The sequence below is a fragment of the Nicotiana sylvestris genome, chromosome 4, assembly GCF_000393655.2.
Source record: "Nicotiana sylvestris chromosome 4, ASM39365v2, whole genome shotgun sequence".
Taxonomy (NCBI): Eukaryota; Viridiplantae; Streptophyta; class Magnoliopsida; order Solanales; family Solanaceae; genus Nicotiana; species Nicotiana sylvestris.
The window spans coordinates 179,300,776-179,320,712 of NC_091060.1; the positions used below are offsets into that span (position 1 = coordinate 179,300,776).

At 36.1% G+C, this 19,937-nt stretch overlaps 2 protein-coding genes across 4 annotated transcripts; one reads left to right on the plus strand and one right to left on the minus strand.

Moving 5' to 3' along the window:
• Positions 1-471: 471 nt before the first annotated feature.
• On the minus strand, positions 472-12,043 carry LOC104227168 (WD repeat-containing protein DWA2). Of its 3 annotated transcripts, XR_711053.2 has the most exons (15): positions 11,905-12,043; positions 11,727-11,810; positions 11,509-11,641; positions 7,729-7,840; positions 5,177-5,276; positions 4,373-4,500; positions 3,764-3,833; positions 2,671-2,759; positions 2,454-2,499; positions 2,079-2,152; positions 1,891-1,961; positions 1,759-1,817; positions 1,155-1,211; positions 1,003-1,071; positions 798-834 (listed from the first exon to the last, which is right to left on the minus strand). XR_711053.2 is itself a non-coding variant. In XM_009779340.2 (14 exons), exons 1-13 carry the CDS (start codon positions 11,947-11,949, stop codon positions 1,170-1,172), a joined length of 1,053 nt encoding a protein of 350 aa, XP_009777642.1. In that variant the 5' UTR covers positions 11,950-12,043; the 3' UTR covers positions 472-834; positions 1,155-1,169. The 3 variants fall into 3 exon arrangements, 2 of the variants coding, with proteins under 2 accessions (XP_009777642.1, XP_009777641.1); XM_009779340.2 differs by lacking the exon at positions 1,003-1,071 and having other exon boundaries at positions 472-834; XM_009779339.2 differs by having other exon boundaries at positions 472-1,071.
• A 2,841-nt stretch (positions 12,044-14,884) lies between these two features.
• Positions 14,885-18,803, plus strand: LOC104227169 (uncharacterized). The gene is made up of 7 exons (XM_009779341.2): positions 14,885-15,241; positions 15,387-15,476; positions 15,754-15,834; positions 15,960-16,091; positions 17,184-17,402; positions 17,740-17,832; positions 18,252-18,803. The coding sequence occupies exons 1-7, from the start codon at positions 15,029-15,031 to the stop codon at positions 18,411-18,413; spliced, it is 990 nt and encodes a 329-aa protein (XP_009777643.1). The 5' UTR covers positions 14,885-15,028; the 3' UTR covers positions 18,414-18,803.
• The last annotated feature ends 1,134 nt before the right edge of the window (positions 18,804-19,937 follow it).

The window sequence follows — 19,937 nt, forward strand, 5'->3', positions numbered from 1 at the left end:
AGTGAGATTATACTGGGTTGATGTTGGCAACGATTAGAACCATTCGCCGCTCTCCACGTGTCAACAAGAAAGTGTGATGACATGGCACAAGGCACATGCTGACGCAGAAATCTGAACACTGCGGATAAGCCGACTCATCATATCATCCTAACAAATGATTCCTGACACATCATTCATGGTGAAAAACAGCTCCACGTGTACATGAAAAAGATGACAAATTCTTTTTAAAATAATTCTGACCTTGACTTTTGCTGTGAACTAGGAAACCGAATCACTTTTGACAAGTTGTAGATATGCTATCCCTGTGTGTTTGGATAAGCTTAGAGTCACGTCAATAACCAGTTAGGGGCAACAAATTTCCAATTTGGAAATCTAAGGGTTGAAAACTTTTATAGCCACATCCTCCCCTCCATTTTCAAACATTATTTGGCACCTTCTGATTTAGCATCATATCCACGGAACCAGGTAAAATGCTAACAAAAATCAAATAATAAAAACTTATATTTACGTTTACACCAAATCAATAAATGCATACTCATATCATAATCATATGATAGACAAATCAACCAGTCAGCCTGAAATACTAACTGCGATCACAATGGTCTCATGTTTTTACAGAACAATAACATAGTAATATCTATTCGCCGAAATAGACGAATAGAGTAAAAATTTAAAAAAATAAGGGCATCATGAACCGGGTACTCTGTTTGTTCAAGGAAAAGTGGTCATCAACACAGAAATTAACACTTGGCCACACAAGAATCTGTCGACTTTAGTGATCTTGTGACATAGTCAGCTGGACAATAACATTGGGTGGATCCCATTATGAAGTACCTGGTCGGAAGTTTATGAAAAAGTTCATGACATCACTCTTTTCTGACCCTCTACAACGTGCAAAGATATGACAACCATAAACTAATTTGAATGGAAAAGCATGAAATGAACTGCAAACGTCATACTAGATAAAATCAAAGAGATCTCTAGCAAAATTCTATATTCCACCTCAGCAGCATTAACTCCATTGTGAACACATGGTTCAATTTCAAGAATACAAGTTTGACAGGGGACATACTGTAGTGAAACAAACATGAAAAGAGATGAGAAATGGCAAAGAGATAATGAGGTCGTAAAAGGGATCAAGAGTAAGTACGTACTTCGGTTGTTCTGATTCATTTTCTTGGCAGATGAGGCTTTGTCGATTCTACAACCACCTGCTTACCCACCCCAAAAAAAGAAGAGGAAAAGCAATAAATTAAGACAACAAAACACTTAGCGCCAATTCTTAATTTATATCAAGACAAAATTCTTAAGACTATTTAACGTGAAATAGAAATAATAAACTAATTTTCTAAGTACACATGCACAATTGTGGGAACATTCTCTATGTCATCCTGAAATCTGGACTCAGAATTCCAACACAAGAAAAGACATCGATGCAACAGAAACCTCCACTTTATATTCCTTATAAATATAAAAACATAGAATTATGTAATCATAATTATGATGTAAAATGAATGCATTAATTGGACAAGCTAAAGACGGTTGTCAAAACTAATTAAAGATGGATGTTAAAAATTTGGACAAAATTTTCTATTGCCTATTGCCCAAAAAATCCAATAGCATTTGCAGCAATACCTCCTAGTGTTAATGCAGATCAAAGCTAGAGTAATTCACAGACTGCAAAATCTGCTGGTTATTTTCCAAAGACAACATGTATACTTCTTGGTTCTTCTGGCAAATACCAAATAGAGATCTTACCCTTCCATCATATGATAATGATGCAAATATCCACGGCTCTCGACAGCTCCAAGCAAGTCCTACAACCAAGATGGAATAGTCAACTGCTGCTTACAAAGTAAGCTGATGAGGCAACAAGAAGTGCTTACTTACCATACACACTGTCTTCATAGTCACTATATGAATTAAGCAATGGATCGACAGGCCTATTAGGGGAGTCAAAGCTGAAAATCCATAAACTTCATTAGATACAGTGAGAGAAGACATTTTCAAGTGTTTTTTTTTCTTTTTCTTACTTTTCTTTTTTTTGCGGAGAAGGGGAAGAGGGTTTAAGAAAGCACCTCTCTGAAGTTGGTTTGTCGCCACTAGGAGGAGAAGCCCGCCACAGATTGACAGCAGAATCAGTTCCAGCGCTCTGCCAAAGATTTTGTTTCAGCAACAAAATATCAATGGCCAAAGTAGAACACACGACTTGTTTTTAATACTAAAACCCCATATGCATAGTAGATAAGACATAGGACATGCTGTCAAGAGCTTTCAATGCAAGTTACAGAGCTACAAGCAGTTAAACATCCTATATCTAAAAAGCATAAGATAGATTTTATTTTTTATTTTTATTTTTTTTGGGGGGGGGGGGGGCTCAAAGGATGTATACCCAACTGTGCTCTGTACATAGAGAGGATAGACAAACAGATACAGAAAATGAAGAGAAGAACCAGAATTAAGTCTTCATATTCGGGATTGCACTTGACAGTCCATGTCCTGGGAACAAACATAAACTGCATTTACTCAATATAGAAAAGGAAATTCAGAAAGAAATTTATAATCCTTTACCCTAACGAAAAAAGTGAAAGACCAGACAATAATCTTATATAAAGAACTCAATTAACTAAAGATAAGGTAAGCAGCCTCATTATTGCCACAAAGTAGTACCAGTGAGCATGTCCAGGGAGCTCAAGGACTGGAAACTTCAGCATTCTAAGATCCCATATATGTATCCCAGATTCATCTTCAGCAGTTACCTGCAGAATTTAAATACATCTTCACTGACACCAAACGCCTGCTTTCTTCCAGGGAAAGAAAAAGAAGCTAAGACCAAACTACTTTGATATTATAAACAGAGAGTTGAAAATTAAGATGGTAAAGTTATGATAGCAATACCTTGCACATAGAAAACTAATACCACTTTCTCCTGTGTGTACCCATTTTAAATCTTATGAGAAAAAAAATGGAGAACCTAAAGCATGGAGAGGTAGCAAAACCAGATTTATTGAGTCCAACTAACTATTCATATTTCACTTTGATGCTTATTTGGTATCTTATTATGTTCTCTTTAAGAAATTTAAAAATATTGTTCCAAACACGACAGAGAAATTCCTCAACTTGATCATGGTTTCTTGATAGAAAAGTTCCAAGAACACAGGATAATCATCTTCATATAAAACTGGCATGTTAAAGATGACAAACTTCTATTTAGGTAGATGGAGACATTAAAATACACAAATATGCGAACTTCTTCAGAATTAAACAACAAATCATTGAGCAAGAACCAGAAGCCTGAAAGAGAAGTAGAGCCATTAGAAACACCAGACCACAGCCATACACTTTAGAGGAAGTACTATCCATGTCGTGACATTCTTCTCATTCCATCTCTCTCCATAGAATGATCACTAGCAGGAAACAGAAAGTAGAAAGTAGAAGATAGTATGTTTAAAGAACTGAAAAATATAATCCTTTCCTTCTTCGAGCAGCAACAAGAGTACCTCCCAAATTTCCATATTGAAATTGAAATATTAGTATGAAAAAACAAAAGGAAAAGGAAAAAAATGTTTCCTAAGATGGGTCCACATTAGAGTGTCAACTCCTAACATTGTTAATATTAACACATAGGCGTACATGCAAACAACAGATACACTTCACACATTCATAAAAACTTACTCAAAAAGATTTTTTTTCATTTGCAAACAATGGACGATAAATCAAGCAAAAGATGCAACTTAATAACTTCACAAATCTATGTACTTACAAGCATAAACTTTCTCTTCACATTGTAATCCAAATTACGGACATGGGGATGATCAATTGAGGTCATTTTCCTGCAGTGGAATTAGCCATGATGTAAACTGTGTCTTGATAATTATTCAATTAATAGGACAAAAGCAGAAATAGCTTTACGTGTACCTAAAAAAAGAAAGCAATTAAATAATGCAGTGAGCAACTTTTGTGCCTTAAAACTATTACCCTTTGGGTAGTAAGCATACACCGCGTTATCTTTGGGACCTTGAAACTATTTACTATTAAGTTTCTTTCTTAATCAATGCCACGCTATGACTTGGATCTATAGTTTATAGCACTAGATTCTATGAAATAGATGCAGTACGTGCTTTATGGGTTTTTCCTCTGTATAGATTAGGCTATATCAAGAACATGAAAATATTCTCTTTTCCCCTCCTCTTTCAAAGTATGTTTTGTCCTAAGAGACATAGTTGTCCATGCCATGCTACTTACTTTACTTCCAAGTACTCTCTTCCATTCTTTTCTGGTATGATTTATCTTGAGCTTTTTCACAAGTGAACAGTGACTAACGACAACCCATGAAACAGAATATAGAGAATGAAGTACCATATTCACTTACTTCATTGTCCGTAGATCCCAAAGTTGGACTGATGATTCACATGTTAGCGCTAGAGCATTATAATCATGAGGATCCCAGGCGCCCCCAGATAAAGAATGTAGCACACCTGCTGATTCTTGTGATTGTACCTAAATTTTGTAGCAGACCTGAATAAAAATTAGCCCCACAAATCAGAAGTAACAACACTTTTACAACTATGCTTGACGTTCTCTGGAGCTAAGAACAGTGATAACCGAAGATGAAACACACAGAAGCCTAAGGTAAACTACAGACCACCTTGTATTTCAAACAAGGGCGCGAGAATATACCAACCAAAAGAACATCTCAAGATAATATTATTTCCAGCCCAGTAAATAGGTTTAGCTGTAACAGAAGTACTCTATAGTGCAAATTACATGTTTATTTTGAGCGCTCTACTACTAGTAATCAAACAGTTCGGTACTTAAAACATCCAGCTATGAGGAACACAAGTGAATTTTCAGCCAACATCTATGCCATTTCAAATTATTCATCAGCTTTCACCCTGTATGTGTTAACAATGTATTACTATTCGTATGTTCCTGGTTCACAGCATTTTCAAACTATCAGAAGGTAGCACGATTGTAGTATTATGCACTGTGGCTTTGCTTCTCCAACCCCTTTTCCCAAGCCAAACGATGATAAACTTCTTGCAGTAGCATAAAAGAAATGACTGTTCAAGAAAGCATGTCTGACCAAACATGAGCAGCACTTTTCTCAAATGAAAATTAAAACAAAATCAAGACGAAGGATGACAGATCTAAGTAGCCATATGCTGGAATATACCTGTGCATTCTTCTTTGAAGTATCAAAGCTCCAGAGGAAAAGATTCTGCTCATCAATGCTAACCAACTTGTCATGCCTTCCTGTTGGCCACCAAAGTGTGCTGCCCACCATTTGCAATACATTTAAGTGTCCGAGTAAATGAAATAGATAAGACCACCATTTAATAGAAAAATTAAGAATAAAAAGGATGAGTCTTTGAAGCATGATAGACCAAAAGAGAAGGATCATAAACTGTTAACTACTTAAAAACATCTCAAGCACGAATTAAAGAACCAATTTGTTAGTAATTTACAGCTATCGAATTTCAATTACGTGACCACCATCTCATAGAGCTCGCAATACTATAAGATTAAGCAAAAAATTGTTCAAGCAGCAGAACTGCTAGTTGAGACCAAAAGCTTTGAATTGCTTCATTCCAGAGAGCAAAGCAAAGAAAAGGAATAAGCATGAAACAGAACACAGAAAGAAATGATGATTTTTGAAGTATTAGGATTTTTCCTCCAAAACCATAGGACTGCATTTTCGATTATATTTGAAGCACTCATGAATCACGGCATTCCATTTCGGGAGATAATTAGGTTAGCTTTGTCGAAGGGTAGTGATAGTTCTAGAGTCTGGGGAATGAACCTGACTTTAACTATCATCCAAAGTGTGAGAAGATGAGCGTTATACAACTGGGATTTGCTGATGACTTACTACTATTTTGCAGGGGCGATGTGAAGTCTATTCAAATGCTATTTGATTGTTTCCAGGAATTCTCAACAACTTCTGGACTAAGTGCTAATAGAGACAAAAGCTCCATTTATTTTGGAGGTGTAGATGCAACAGTTCAACAACAAATCATGGAATTAACTGGGTTCACTAAAGGAGAGTTACCAATAAGATATCTTGGTGTTCCCCTGAGCACCAAGAGGCTCTCAGTGCTTCAATGCCAACCTTTGCTGGAAAAGATGATGGGAAGAATTCAAAGTTGGACAGCGAAATTCCTCTCTTATGCAGGAAGAGTCCAGCTGATAGAATGTTCTCTTTTCGGTCCAAGTATTTTGGTCACAGATATTTGTATAACCCGCAAAGGTAGTTAAGCTAATTGAGGCAACATGTAGAAAATTCTTATGGACCGGAGGAGTTGAACTATCAAAGAGGGCTTTGCTTGCATGGGATAGAGTTTGCTATCCTCAGGTAGCAGGAGGTATGAATATCCTTGATATTTGCAGCTGGAACAAAGCTGCCATATGCAAACTATTATGGAATTCGTGTAGCAAGAAGGATAGCCTATGGGACAAGTGGGTACATAACTATTATATAAAGGAAAGGCAAGTATGGGAGGTTGCACCAAAACAAGCATCCTGGGTAGTGCAAAAAATCTTAAAAGCCAAAACCTATGTTGAACTAGCAGGAATAAATGCTAATGAGTTTCAATCACTGTCAAACTTCTCTATTAGGAAGCTGTACACTAAAATGAGAGGTGTTTTTACTAAGGTTTCATGGAGGAAGCTAGTGTGTAATAACTTAGGAGCTCCCAAATGGATATTCATATTAAGACTTGTGGCATATGGAAAATTGCTTACTAGAGATAGACTAATACAATAGGGACTGGAGGTTCCATTGGCTTGTCCACTCTGTAATACTGGGAACGAAAGTATTCCACACTTGTTCTTTCAATGTGATATGTCTTCCTATATCTGGAAAAAGGTCCTAGCTTGGCAAGGGATAAGCAGAATGGTAATGGATTGGTAAGAGGAACTAAAGTGGGCTGAAGTTTATGCAAGAGGAAGAAGAGTCGAGGCAGAGATATACAGAATGGCACTTGCAGCGAGTGTGTACTACATCTGGAAAGAAAGAAACCAACGGGTATTCCAATGTATGCAGTCAGATTCGAAGCATATTATGAAACAGATTATCCAAGAGATATGTTGTAGAGGAACAATGCATGCAAGATTAGCTAGGAAACTTGATCAATTAAATTTCTATCCTTAACTTTGTGGTTGTAGTAGTTAGCCATGGTGTAGTTGTGTGATGATATGGTTGGCTTTGTAGATCCTGATGTTGGGGCATCATGTCCATCAGCCAGTTTGTTTCTTTTTTCTTGTGTACATATTTTCGATTGGTAAAAAAAAAATTATTTACCAAAAAAACAATGTAACTGTTGGAAATCATATCATCAATATATTTAGCATAAGAGCTAATGTAGCATAGGAGATGATAATAGGAGGTATAATGATAATAGAAGTTAATGAAGCATAGGATTTCATCGGATCATAATTTCAATTTTTTTTCTTTTTTGCAAAATAAGATGCAATCATGCTTATATGTACATAGATGGAAGCTGCTGTCAGTTGGGTAAGTTTCAATATTAAGCATTAGAAGCTACAATCGCAGCATTCATTCGAATGATTAAATGAACATACGGAGTTTTGATGATTAAAAAAAACAGAATTTTGCACACAATGCATCCTGTATTTCTACTCCTAAGCCTTAATGTTTATTATTTATTATAAGCATGACAATCTTTGGAGCTCAGGGGCTATGTTTACCATATAAAAAGGACTTACCACTTTATCTTTGAACTATGAGCATCAAGAGCCGCAATCTTCTCTAGTTGTGGAGAATTCAACTGGCCATACAGCTCAGGGATCTGCCATATTGCTGCCCCATATGTTTCACCTGCAAACAAATAGACCATCATCATAGAACCTAGTTCTCAAAAACATCAACTACCAAAACCAACCGCAATTGCATTCTAACATCTAATGAATGCCACAAAAGGCAACTCAAATGCAAGGAACGTCCTTGCGATCTTGCTTAAGCAGACAAGTGAAGATCATAAATTCAACTTCTGATGCTACAAAATTAAAAAGAAACAAACTATTGCTCAAACCACCAAAGGATACTAGTTTTATTAGGGGTGTGCATTCGATTTATCGATTCGATTTTGACCCTTATCGATCGATTATCGATTTGTACATATGCTTATCGTTATCGTTTCAATAAGGTTTCGATTTCGATTTATCGATTTTTGGGGCTTATCGATTCGGTTATCGATTACACCAATAAGAAAATTTGCGGGATTCTACGGAAAGTATATTGCTATAAACACGCCTAACTAATATGGACAAAAAGAAGCTAAAATAAGATGAACACCGTTTATAACATAAAATTTGTGTTAACAAGCATATGCAACGAAACTAAGTAAGGGATCAAATGTATGCTACCAACACTCCAACGGTATAAAAAAAAATGCATGGCTAATTCTATTTTCCATTAATTTGAACTTCATTCCCTAAAGCTTTAAATATGATCCGTCCTTAAATGTGGTTGATGAAATAATAGGGTTAGGGACTTAGGGTAAAGGAAAGGGTATTAAAGAATAAGGGTAAATAGTATATCTTATCGGTTTATCGATAAACCTATAACCGAAGAGGACAAAATCGAAATCGAAATCGATAACTCGATAAGGAAAATTTTGAAATCGAAATCGATGAATCGATAAACCGATAACAAATAATCGATTCGATTTATCGATAAACCGATTCGAATGCACACCCCAAAGTTTTATCAAAAATAGGAAAACACCAAAATCAATAGCAGTGTGGTTTGACCAATTAACTAGCACCCAAGGGTGTGAACTAGTGGTCAATGAAGTCAGGAGAACCATGAGGTCGCAGGCGGAATAAAAAGATACTAGGTAATTTCTTTCTATTTGTCTACGCCTTGGCAGGCAAAGCTATCCGGTACCTATGTTGGTGAGCTTGTGGGAGGTAGCAAGTACCGGGTGGAAGAGTCAAGGGGCACAAGCTGACCCTAACACTACTGTCATAAAAAAGAACTCCAATTAACTACGCATCAATCCCAAATTAATCCGCTCAACTATATGAATCTTTTGTAGGAAATTGACACCGGAAAATAACAACACTGCAATAATATTATTTGTAAGCAGATATACGAATTGGCTTGAGTCGTGCGGGCACTGTCCTAAGAAACTATTTCAGCAGTGTGAAATGTCTCTCCAGGATTAAACAAGCCTACTTCTATTTGAGAGGATACAGGAATCAGCAAAATATTAAATTACAAACCCAACTATTTAAAATAGGAGAACGAAGAAAGTAGACTACAAAATTTTGAGGAGGAAAGAAAAGGAAGCTGAAGAGGAACGAAAAGGCAAAGGTAAAAGATGTTAATGAATGATGGCTATTTTGAAGGCCTATTTATAGGCTATAAGAGAAGCTTAGAGTATGACAAGTGTATAACACTTGTTTTGAATTTCCCATGCAAGATTGCCACATGGAAGGATATTTGTCCAATTTTTGGAAATATCACAACAGTTCCCACATATTTTCAAAAAATACAAAGAGGAGTAAGATTTATTGGATTTGTATGGTCCAAATGCAATAGGTTTGGTGTCTTTTGGACTATGAACCAAACTTAGACCAATAAAACTTAACTCACAAAATTACTGGTGAAATATAATATTTCTATGAACCACAAATTCTTATTGTAAGTCAGAGATTTTATCAATCACATTTCGACCCTCACAATTTTGTTGTTCAACGCGGTTTTGCGCCACTAGGTCATGCGGTGCCTGGTTATTCATGAGAGCTCTAGAGACTAGGCCAAAATCTCATAGGAGCGGCCCCACTCCGCTCTCATATAGGTGAATTCATCAAGTGTATACTGCTTTTAAATACACCATCCATAAGGACTATGAATTTCATTAAGAGTTATAACTCATCCTCTCAATTAGTAGCAGTTAAGCACTCTCCTTTAGTGCTTCAATGTCAATATCGACTTGTTATTTCCCATATGAACCTACTTCATGGGATCTCCAATCACATAGGTTGGGTTACCATCTCTATTGACAACATGTCGGCCTTAACCCCATCTCTTTTGAGGTTTGAAGAATTAATTTTCTTCCCATTGGTTTAGTCAGAGAATCGGCCAAATTAATTTCTGACTTCACATAATCAATGGAAATTATTCCATCTCTCGGCAGCTGCTTTATGACATCATGTCTCAATTTCATGTGTCAACTTTTACAATTATAAGATTTATTCTTTGCTATAGCTATTGTCGCTTGGCAATCACAATGTATAAACATAGGAGGCAATACGTCCTTTATTGAAGGGATATTAGCTAAGAAGTTTCTTAGCCACTCAACCTCAGAATCAGCTAACTCCAGAGCTACAAAATCTGATTCCATAGTTGATCTAGCAATGATCGTCTGTTTAGCTGATCTCCACGATATTGCACCACCACCAAAGGTGAATACATAACCACTAGTGGATTTTATTTCATTTGAATCAGAGATCCAGTTTTCATCACTGTACCCTTCTAAACTAGAAGGAAATCTATTATATAGGATACCATAATTCATGATTCCTCTATAATATTTCATTAGTCTATCCAATGCATACCAATGCACTTGGACCATACAAATCTAGCAAATCTTACTCCTCTTTGAATGAATTTTTTGAAAATATGTGGGGAAATTGTTGTGATATTTCCAAAAATTGGACAAATGTCCTTCCATGTGGCAATCTTGCGTGGGAAATTCAAAACAAGTGTTATACACTTGTCATGTTCTAAACTTCTCTTATAGCCTATAAATAGGCCTTCAAAATAGCCATCAATCATCAGCATCTTTTACCTTTGCCTTTTCGTTCCTCTTCAGCTTCATTTTCTTTCCTCTTCAAAATTTTGTAGTCTACTTTCTTTGTTCACTTTTAAATACTTGGGTTTGCAATTTAATATTTGTTGATTCCTGTATCCTCCCAAATAGAGGTAGACTTGTTTAATCCTGGATAGGCATTTCACACTGTTGAAATAGTTTCTTAGGACAGTGCCCAGCACGAGTCAAGCCAATTCGTATATCTGTTTACAAATAATATTATTGCATTGTTGTTATTTTCCGTTGTCAATCCCTACATCTTTAGCATTCATTCCACTCCATCGACAGTAGTAACTATTAAAATCATGAATATCACATTAAACAAATTCAAGCAAAACAGAACTGTCATGAGTAGATACTAAATTCCACTTTTAATTTAACAAATCTAAAAGATCACAGAAGAAACAACACACTATGTTCATTCAAATCAACTCAATCCAATGTTAAGAAAACGAGAGAGTGAACAAAGATAAATCATTAGTCGAATATACAGTTAAACTGTCACGTGCCGATAAAACATCGAGCTTCAATAAACAAAAAATTCAACAGAAGAAAATACAAATATATTCGTTCAAGTCAACTTGATCCAATGTTAAGTAAATGAGAAAGCTAACTAAGAAGATTCATAATTAACTTTAGTAAAGGAAAATTAAACAATAAAACTTACCGGAAGAGAAAACAGTAGAGAAAATACGTTGATCGAAAGGACATGAAGCAAGGTCCCAGATCTCGTTAGGGTGAGAAAATAGACCTTCACAGATCAATTCAGTGCCAGCTGAAGAAAGCCGAATCAAATGTACCTGCAAAATGCCGCATTACTGGGCAATTCACGTCTACTCGTGACGAATTAGGATGAAGTATGAAATGAAGCTAATTGAATAGTACCTCATTTTCTTCTTTGAGGCTGAGAGTTCCGGTGAGGAAACTGGTGTGATCCGTGTCGGCTTTTACATCGGCGATGCACCGTGCCTTATCAGAAAAAAAAAACGAGATAAATCAGTGAATTATTAGGGTTTATGCGAAATGAAAGGAGGAGAATTCTGAGGATTGGAGTTGAACAGACCTGATATTTGAGACCATAACCGATTCCATTTGATCCTCCTTGCATTGATTCGCAGCGTAGAGCTTGAGCTTGAGCTTTTGGCGGTTTGATTTTTACTAAGTACAGATCTTAAAGTGACGAAATTTTAACATTAATTGCGTGAGTGAACATAATCGCATTCTGATAGTGCGATTTATAAGTCGCCTACAATCCATTTGCTGCTTTTTTATTAACTTTAAGTTACACTCATTTTACTCATGAAAATAGTGGTTCACCATATGTGTTTTGACTTCTCACAAAATAAAACATTAGTGAGAGTTTCAACCTTATAGCCGGTTTGTCCAAGCTTATTTTTGGCTAAAAGTACTTCTTCCTTTTTGTCAAAAGCACTTTTGGCCAAAAAATAAGTTGTTTGGCCAAGCTTTTGGAAAGAAAAAAAGTGCTTTTGAGGAAAAGCAGAAGTTTTGGAGAAGTAGAAAAAAAGTAGTTTCTCTCCAAAAGCATTTTTTTGAGAAGCACTTTTGAAAACAATCAAAAAGTCTTGTTCCTGTGTGTTTACCTTGAAAATGGTAACTACAATTATCTTTGATTTTGAGGTTTTAAAAATACGTGATTTATTTTAATACTAGTTGTACGACAATAGATGCTAAGTGTAAGTAAATAAAATAAGAAATACAAACCAATAGGGTCAGAAGGTCGGGCCTCGAGCTGGCTGGAGCAGGGCCTCGAGGTCTAGATAGGGCTAATAGCAATGAGCAATTGATGAAGAATCAATGATAATGAGGGCCTCAAATATGGCCTTTTGCGGTTAATAATGAGCAATAAATGAAGAATAAAAAATGAACAATGAATGGATAATGGAAGAATAAGTAATAAATATATAGAACAATTGTTTAAGCAAAGAGCGGAGAATGTTGTATTGTATTTAATATGTTGTGTAATAATCTGAATCCCCTTACGAGACGATAGGGTCCCCTTTATATAGGAAGGGCGAATCCCAAAATAGTACATGTCTAATAAATGACGAAGAAATGCTACTAATACAGCTGTATAATGGCTCAGTACAGATTTGTACTATTCTTGCAGACTCTGTCATTCCTTATCACGTGCCCTCGGGGGTTTCTTGCCCTTCTATGAAGGTCGTCGATTTTCATACTGTCTCGAGGTACACCATGGTGAATCTTCGACGTACCCTGTCGAGGCGAATGCTTCGGGGATGAGCCTTGGGCTGTGCTATGATCCCATCGAGGCCGGGCTTGAACTGCCATGGGAGCCTTAAAACGGCCTTCCCTGATTTTCGACCGTATACACTATGAACATATACTGCCCTTTCTTTTTCAACTCATTTCCGTAATCATACCCCCAAAACAATATAAAGTATCTATCAATTATTATTCCCAATTTTGCTGTTAATAATGATTTCGATAATTGTAATCTTGATGTTTTTGGCGAGACAAATATAACCAGTGCAATTCGAGGTGTTATCGGGTTACACAAAATGCATAGCAGAAGACATAAAGAGTCATGGTTGTGGCAGATACTTGGTTCTGAACTTAGAGTTGGAAGTTCAAAAACTAAGGACACTTGGTACTTAACTTAGAGTTACAAGCACAAAAATTAATGATAGGTAGTCCTGAAATTCGAGTTCCAAGTTCAAAAGTTAAGGACATGTAGTCCTGAACTTAGAGTTACAAGTTCAAAAATTAAGGACAAGTAGTCCTAAACTTAGAGTTACAAATTCAAAAACTAAGGACAAGTGGTCCTGAAATTTGAGTTACAAGTTCAAAAGTTAAGGTTATGTAGTCCTGAACTTAGAATTACAAGTTCAAAAGTTAATGATATGTAGTCCTAAACTTAGAGTTACAAGTTCAAAAACTAAGGACAAGTAGTCCTTAACTTAGACTTACAAGCTCATAAATTAAGGACAGCTAGTCCTAACTTACATTAACAAGATCATAAGTTAAGGACACTTGGTCCTGAACTTAAAGTTGGAAGTTCAAAAATTAATGACACTTGGTCCTTAACTTAGAGTTACAAGCATAGAAATCAAGGACAAGTAGTCCTTAACTTAAAGTTACAAGCATATAAATTAAGTATAAGTAGTCCTTGATTTAGAGTTACAAGCACAAAAATTAAGGACATGTGGTTCTGAACTTCGAGTTCCAAGTTCAAAAGTTAAGGACATTTAGTCTTGAACTTAGAGTTACAAGTTCAAAAGTTAAGGACAGGTAATACTAAACTTAGAGTTACAAGTTCAAAAACTAAGGACAAGTAATCCTTAATATTTACACAGCATTCATGAAGTTAAAGACACCATGTCCTTAATATTTATACAACATTCATGAAGTTAAGGATACCATATCCTTAATATTTATATTGCACTCATGTCTAACACAGTGATATTTTTGTCCGGACGGGTAAAAGATTATTAAGCAGTGGCTAAAAAGTAAATACATCCTAAACTGTGGATAAAAAGTAAAGACATCTTTAAATAGTGGATAACTGTGCACTTCCGTTAAAATAGCACGTTCTAGCCATTTTTCGGTCCGGTCATTCAAGAATAGCCAGCGTTTGCCAAGTTATTAAAAATTAGCCACTACTTCACTGCAACAGAGACCGGTCCAACATAATAATATGCTGGACCGGTATATTTTGCTGGCTCTAGTATAATATACTGGAGACTGGAGCATTGGTGCTCCAAACTCCATTATATTATGTTGGACCGGTATATTATACTGGAACTCTACTATATTAGACTAGAGTTCCAGTATAATATATTGGAACTCCAGTATATTATGCTAGAGTATTTTTCCGGATTTTGAACAGTATTTTCCTTCAAATTTATCTTTACATGAAAAATGGCTAAATTTCGATTAATTTTGAAACTATAATTATTTTTGAATGACCACTTGTAAATCTGGCTATTTTTGAATTTCTCCATGCACTTCCCCCAATAAAACACTTAATCAAGAAGCCCACCAGATGACCCGAAAGATTGGAAGGCCCAAAATCATCACTGAGTCGCTCCCAGTGACGCTTGACTCATTCCTCTTCCCATAAGCTTTTCATGTTGTTATCATCAATGGAGATAATAGGGTTTTAGCTAAGGAAAAAACAAAAAGCAATTCGCTTAAAACATTTTTAAATGTCGTCGCTGACGTTGAAACCAACATTTCTCTTGCAATCTTACGGTTCTTCGTCTGTTGATAATCGACGGCTTTGTTCTTTAATTAGCTTCCAGAAGAAGAAAACATTTCGCAAACAAAGATTTACTTTGAGAGCTCAATCCTTCGATTCATCTCAAAAAAACAACGAAAATGACAGTAAAAACGAGTCGAAACCTCCCAACGGCTCTATGGTACTCAAATTTTCAGTCTTTGTTCTTTATTTGGAATTAGTGGAGTACTTTTTTTAAAGTTGAAAATGTTGGTTTGCCCAATATTGTAACAAAAATGCAGGCAAAGCAGGTTGAAAGATTTTAAAGTTAATAATGTTTATTGCAGCAAAAGAGCAGAAGGGAAATTCTATTGGAGTATGTACAAAATGTACAACCAGAATTCATGGAGTTGTTTGTCAAAAGGGCCCCACAACAGGTATTTGCAATAAAGTTTTATACTTTGAAGAATTTTTCCTTTTTAAATTTTTTTCTTGTGCATTTTCACTGTATATAGCAGGCCTAATTGGCCCAAATAGAGCGGAATAGATGTAGAGGACTTGTATAGATGAATCCAACTATTTTGTATTCAGGTAAAGCTGTTAGGTTTGTTGATGTAGTGACGTAAATATAAGTGAAAGAGCTAATGTAAATGAAACTTGCTTGAAGTTCAAGGTACTAACGTGACATGTTTTGATAATTCTTATGTATGCTAGGTAGTTGATGCGATGCGCCAAACTGTGACAAATATGATTGGAACTTTACCTCCACAATTTTTTGCCATTACTGTAACCACGGTAAGTGGCTATGATTTCAAGGTTTTGCGAGCCGTAATATCTGAGATGAGACGTGCTTTGATTATGGGCGTACATGTCATCTCTGGGGCTGATGCTAATTTTGGGCGATGTTGATTTTTCTTTAGGTGGCTGAAAATCTTGCTCAGCTTATGTATAGTGTGTTGATGACTGGATATATGTTTAGGAATGCTCAATTTCGACTAGAATTGCAAGAAAGCCTGGAACAGGCTGCCCTTCCTGAAGCACAGGAGGAAAAGGTAAGTACTTTTTGGTGTGTTGATTTTGTTGCCATTTTCTGGAACTAAATGAATTACCACTCTTTACTGCCAAATAATGTATCAGTTTCAATTTGGATAATTTACTACAACATATCTTGGTTGTTTTGGAGTTATTCGTGTCTTTTCTCAGGTTGAAGTCTCTTAGCATCACTCAGGGGATAAATGACACTTAACACTAAATAGTAAACGGATTAAAACGGGCAAATGAAAATTTAAAAATATTCCTCAACGTAAGGCTGATGGGAAGTGAGCATCCATTCTCTTATCTTGGGTAGGTGCACATCTTCCAAGTTAGCAGGGTAGCAACTTGCTGTTTTTAATACAAGAGATGGAAGGGTAAATGGTATCAATCTGTTCATAAAACTATTTCTGGTTTGTCTCTATTTGTCCTCCAGAAGACTTTGACCGGAAAAGAACATATGATTTTGTTTAAAGATCATGATGTCACAATAAAATGTTTGACTGGATAACAGGGAAAAGATTTTAGTAGCTTTTTAACTTTCAAACTTATTCATAGAGAAGCTTTCAGTTTGTCCCGGTGTCTATGTTTCCTTTTATTTCTTGTATCCCCCCCCCCCCCTCTTTTTCTGCTTCTGCTTATGGAACGTAGAGGGTTACAATCTTTGTTCCACTTTTCTAAATTAAACCTTTTGAGTCCTTCTGAGAGTGGTTGCTGTTTGTCTAGTGTGTTTCACAGTCTAAGTTAAAATGAATGCAGTCGAAGTTAGAATTTCTTGGAATTGTTATATCATACTGTCAACTAGAAGTCTTCAATAAAACTATTCTTGCATTACCGGTGATTTTACGTTATGACTTTTTTTACAATTTCTATGATGTTGTCTCAAGTATCCACTGCTCAAATACCTTTTTTTTCTTTTGTTTTTAAAATAATGAATATTTGCTCTTTTTCTTTCCTGTCCTTTTATCTTATGGTCCATCTGAAAATACGTGTCCTTTGCTGGATTTGTGAAGTGTGAAGTACTTGTCTGTCAGCTGCTAGAACTGCTGCTTGAATTTGGTTGCAAAGCCAATATTTCTGATGAGTAACTTAGCACCCTTTTTACTGTTCAGGATTCACCAGATTATGCATCAGGTACCCAGAAAAAGGTGACTGGAGAAGTCATAAGGTGGAATAATGTAACAGGCCCTGAGAAAATAGACGCTTTGAAGTATATTGAGTTACTTGAAGCAGAAGTAGAAGAATTGAATCGTCAAATGGAAAGGAAATCTGGTAGCGGTTATAATGAGCTGTTGGAATATCTGAAGACTCTTGAGCCCCAAAATATCAAGGTCAGACAGCTTGCTGCTTGAATTTGGTGAGGGTATTTGACATTCGATGTTTTAGAGCAGGTGGGGAGGATATTTGAACATTCTGGGATTTTTTGGTGTAGGTAGTTATTGCTTAAAAACTGTTTGTTTTATATTGGTCTTTCTGATTTTGCTTAACCACTATGGACGAGTAATATCTATTTCACAGACCTTGAACTGCTGCTGAGTCCATGGGCAGGCTATATACAACCTTACAATTGAACTTTTATTTATGTATTTGTATAACTGTGTAATTCTAAAATCTAAATGGAGGAGGTAAATTTTTTAATGATTTTTTTTATGTAATGACATATTGCAGGAGCTGACCAGTACGGCTGGAGAAGATGTTGTGCTCGCCATGAATTCATTCATTAAGCGTCTCTTAGCTGTTTCAGATCCTAGTCAAATGAAGGTATAACATTTTCATAGTGCAGTTGTTGCTTATAAGAGAAAAATATTAGTCACAGTGGTCTAAGTCTCGATTCATTTCTGCAAAGATTCTAAAAATTCTTTGGCTGGCATGGCGTGGCGTCTGTACATATAGAAGATGCTTAAATATCACTTAATCAATATTGATTAACTTAATGTATCCACAGATCTTTTATTATGGAGATGTGTTCAAAACTCTCCTCTCCTTGTGCCCAGTTTGGTAAAAGTGGCTAGCTATCAACTATTGACAAGCATATTTATCATGTATTATTTTAAAATAGCAAAGGCAAAGCCTAGACAAACTATGTATACTTTTGTGTTCAGTAACATATGCAGCAAGTACTGGAATGTATGAACATGTTTGTTGGTATGCTTATCATTTTCCTTTCATATGGAATGCAGACTAGTGTAACAGAGACAAGTGCCCCAGAACTTGCCAAACTGCTATATTGGCTCATGGTGGTTGGTTATAGCATACGGAATATTGAAGTCCGCTTTGACATGGAACGGGTACTGGGTACTCCTCCAAAGCTCGCTGAGCTGCCTCCCGGTGAAAATATTTAGACACATATAACAAGTGTCTATTATAGCAAGCATAAAGAGTTGAAGCAACATGCCTTTTGATGAGCTTTTGTTGTTCGAGAGGGGTCAATATTAAGCTTGTACGACTATCTGGGAGGACTACAGCCAAAATTGGTTTTAGTGGCATTTTCTTCATTCACCTCCCCTCCCCCCCCCTGTTATTCTCAGATTGAGAGCATCTTATACAAGAAGCTGTACTAAAAATTGATACACAGTACAAATGATGTAAGTTATTCTGATTCCTCACCCTCAAAATTGTACCTCTCCGTTGACGGGAATGAGAACTTGTATTCCAGAAGAACTAGCTTCCTGATATCTGATCTAACGACTTGTTCTTTGAAGAATTACTAATAATACTACCGGTTCTTTTTATCTTTCTTAATGTTTTGATATTAAGAAAACCATTTAATAGCATTAAATATAAAGGGTATTTGACTAAATTTCTCTAGTCTCTTCACTAAATGAGTAAATAATAATGATTATAATAGTAAACTTTGATTTGAAAAGGATAGTTAATGCCTTCTTGGTTTCCTAAAGCATAAGTAATTTGCAACAAATAACAGGGACTGCGATGGACTGTCATTTGTTTGGTAAGATACTAAGATGAAGTATTTTGTTGGTCTCCACTACAATTCACTATAAATTGCTAAAAAAGGAAAAAGGAAAATCGCTAAATTTGCTATTTCGTATATATAATGTGCATGGCCGTATGGTTTTGCTGGTAATATGAATTAATTTCCCATAGTAAGTGTCAAGGCGTTTATGGCTTGAGAAGAGTAGAAGAATGTAAATGAAGCAACTAGAGTCACGTTCAAGTCAGACACAGGGGCGGAGCCAGAGTGCGGCATGAGGGTTCGCCGAACCCAGCGGGTTTTGTTCAAACCCTGTAATTGTCTTAAGAAATTTATTGAATTTGTACAAATTATTAATTTAGAACCCAGTAACTTAAAATAATAACAATTTCGAACCCATAAGACTCAAATCATGACTCCGCCTCTGCTCAGACACCATGCCCACTTTTATTGGAAGTAAAAGAAAATAAGGTCTCACACATGTCAAGGCTCTTTTCAACACTAATGTACATACCTGTTGGCACAACAAAATGGAGGATCAGTGAAAAGAATCCTGCCAAACTAGATTATTTCGTGAACATATTTTCTTTTTCTGGAGAAGGATCAAAAATACCCCTAACGTATTAAAAATGACTCAAAAATACCTTCCGTTAACCTTTTGGTCCACAAATAGCCTCAACGTTTTAATTTGGCTCAAATCTATCCTTTCATTTAACGGTCCATCCATGACAAAATTTGAGACTTTACAACAGCCATGTGGCACCTTATAAACATGCCACGTGTATTTTTCAATAATAAAATTAAAACCCACCTGTTTGTTTAAAAGTATCCAACCCACTCCTTAACTGCAGAGAGATAATCCCCTGACCCATTTCCCAGAGAAAAGATTCTTCCCCCCCCCCCCCCCAAAATCTTGTACTGACATTTTACCAAA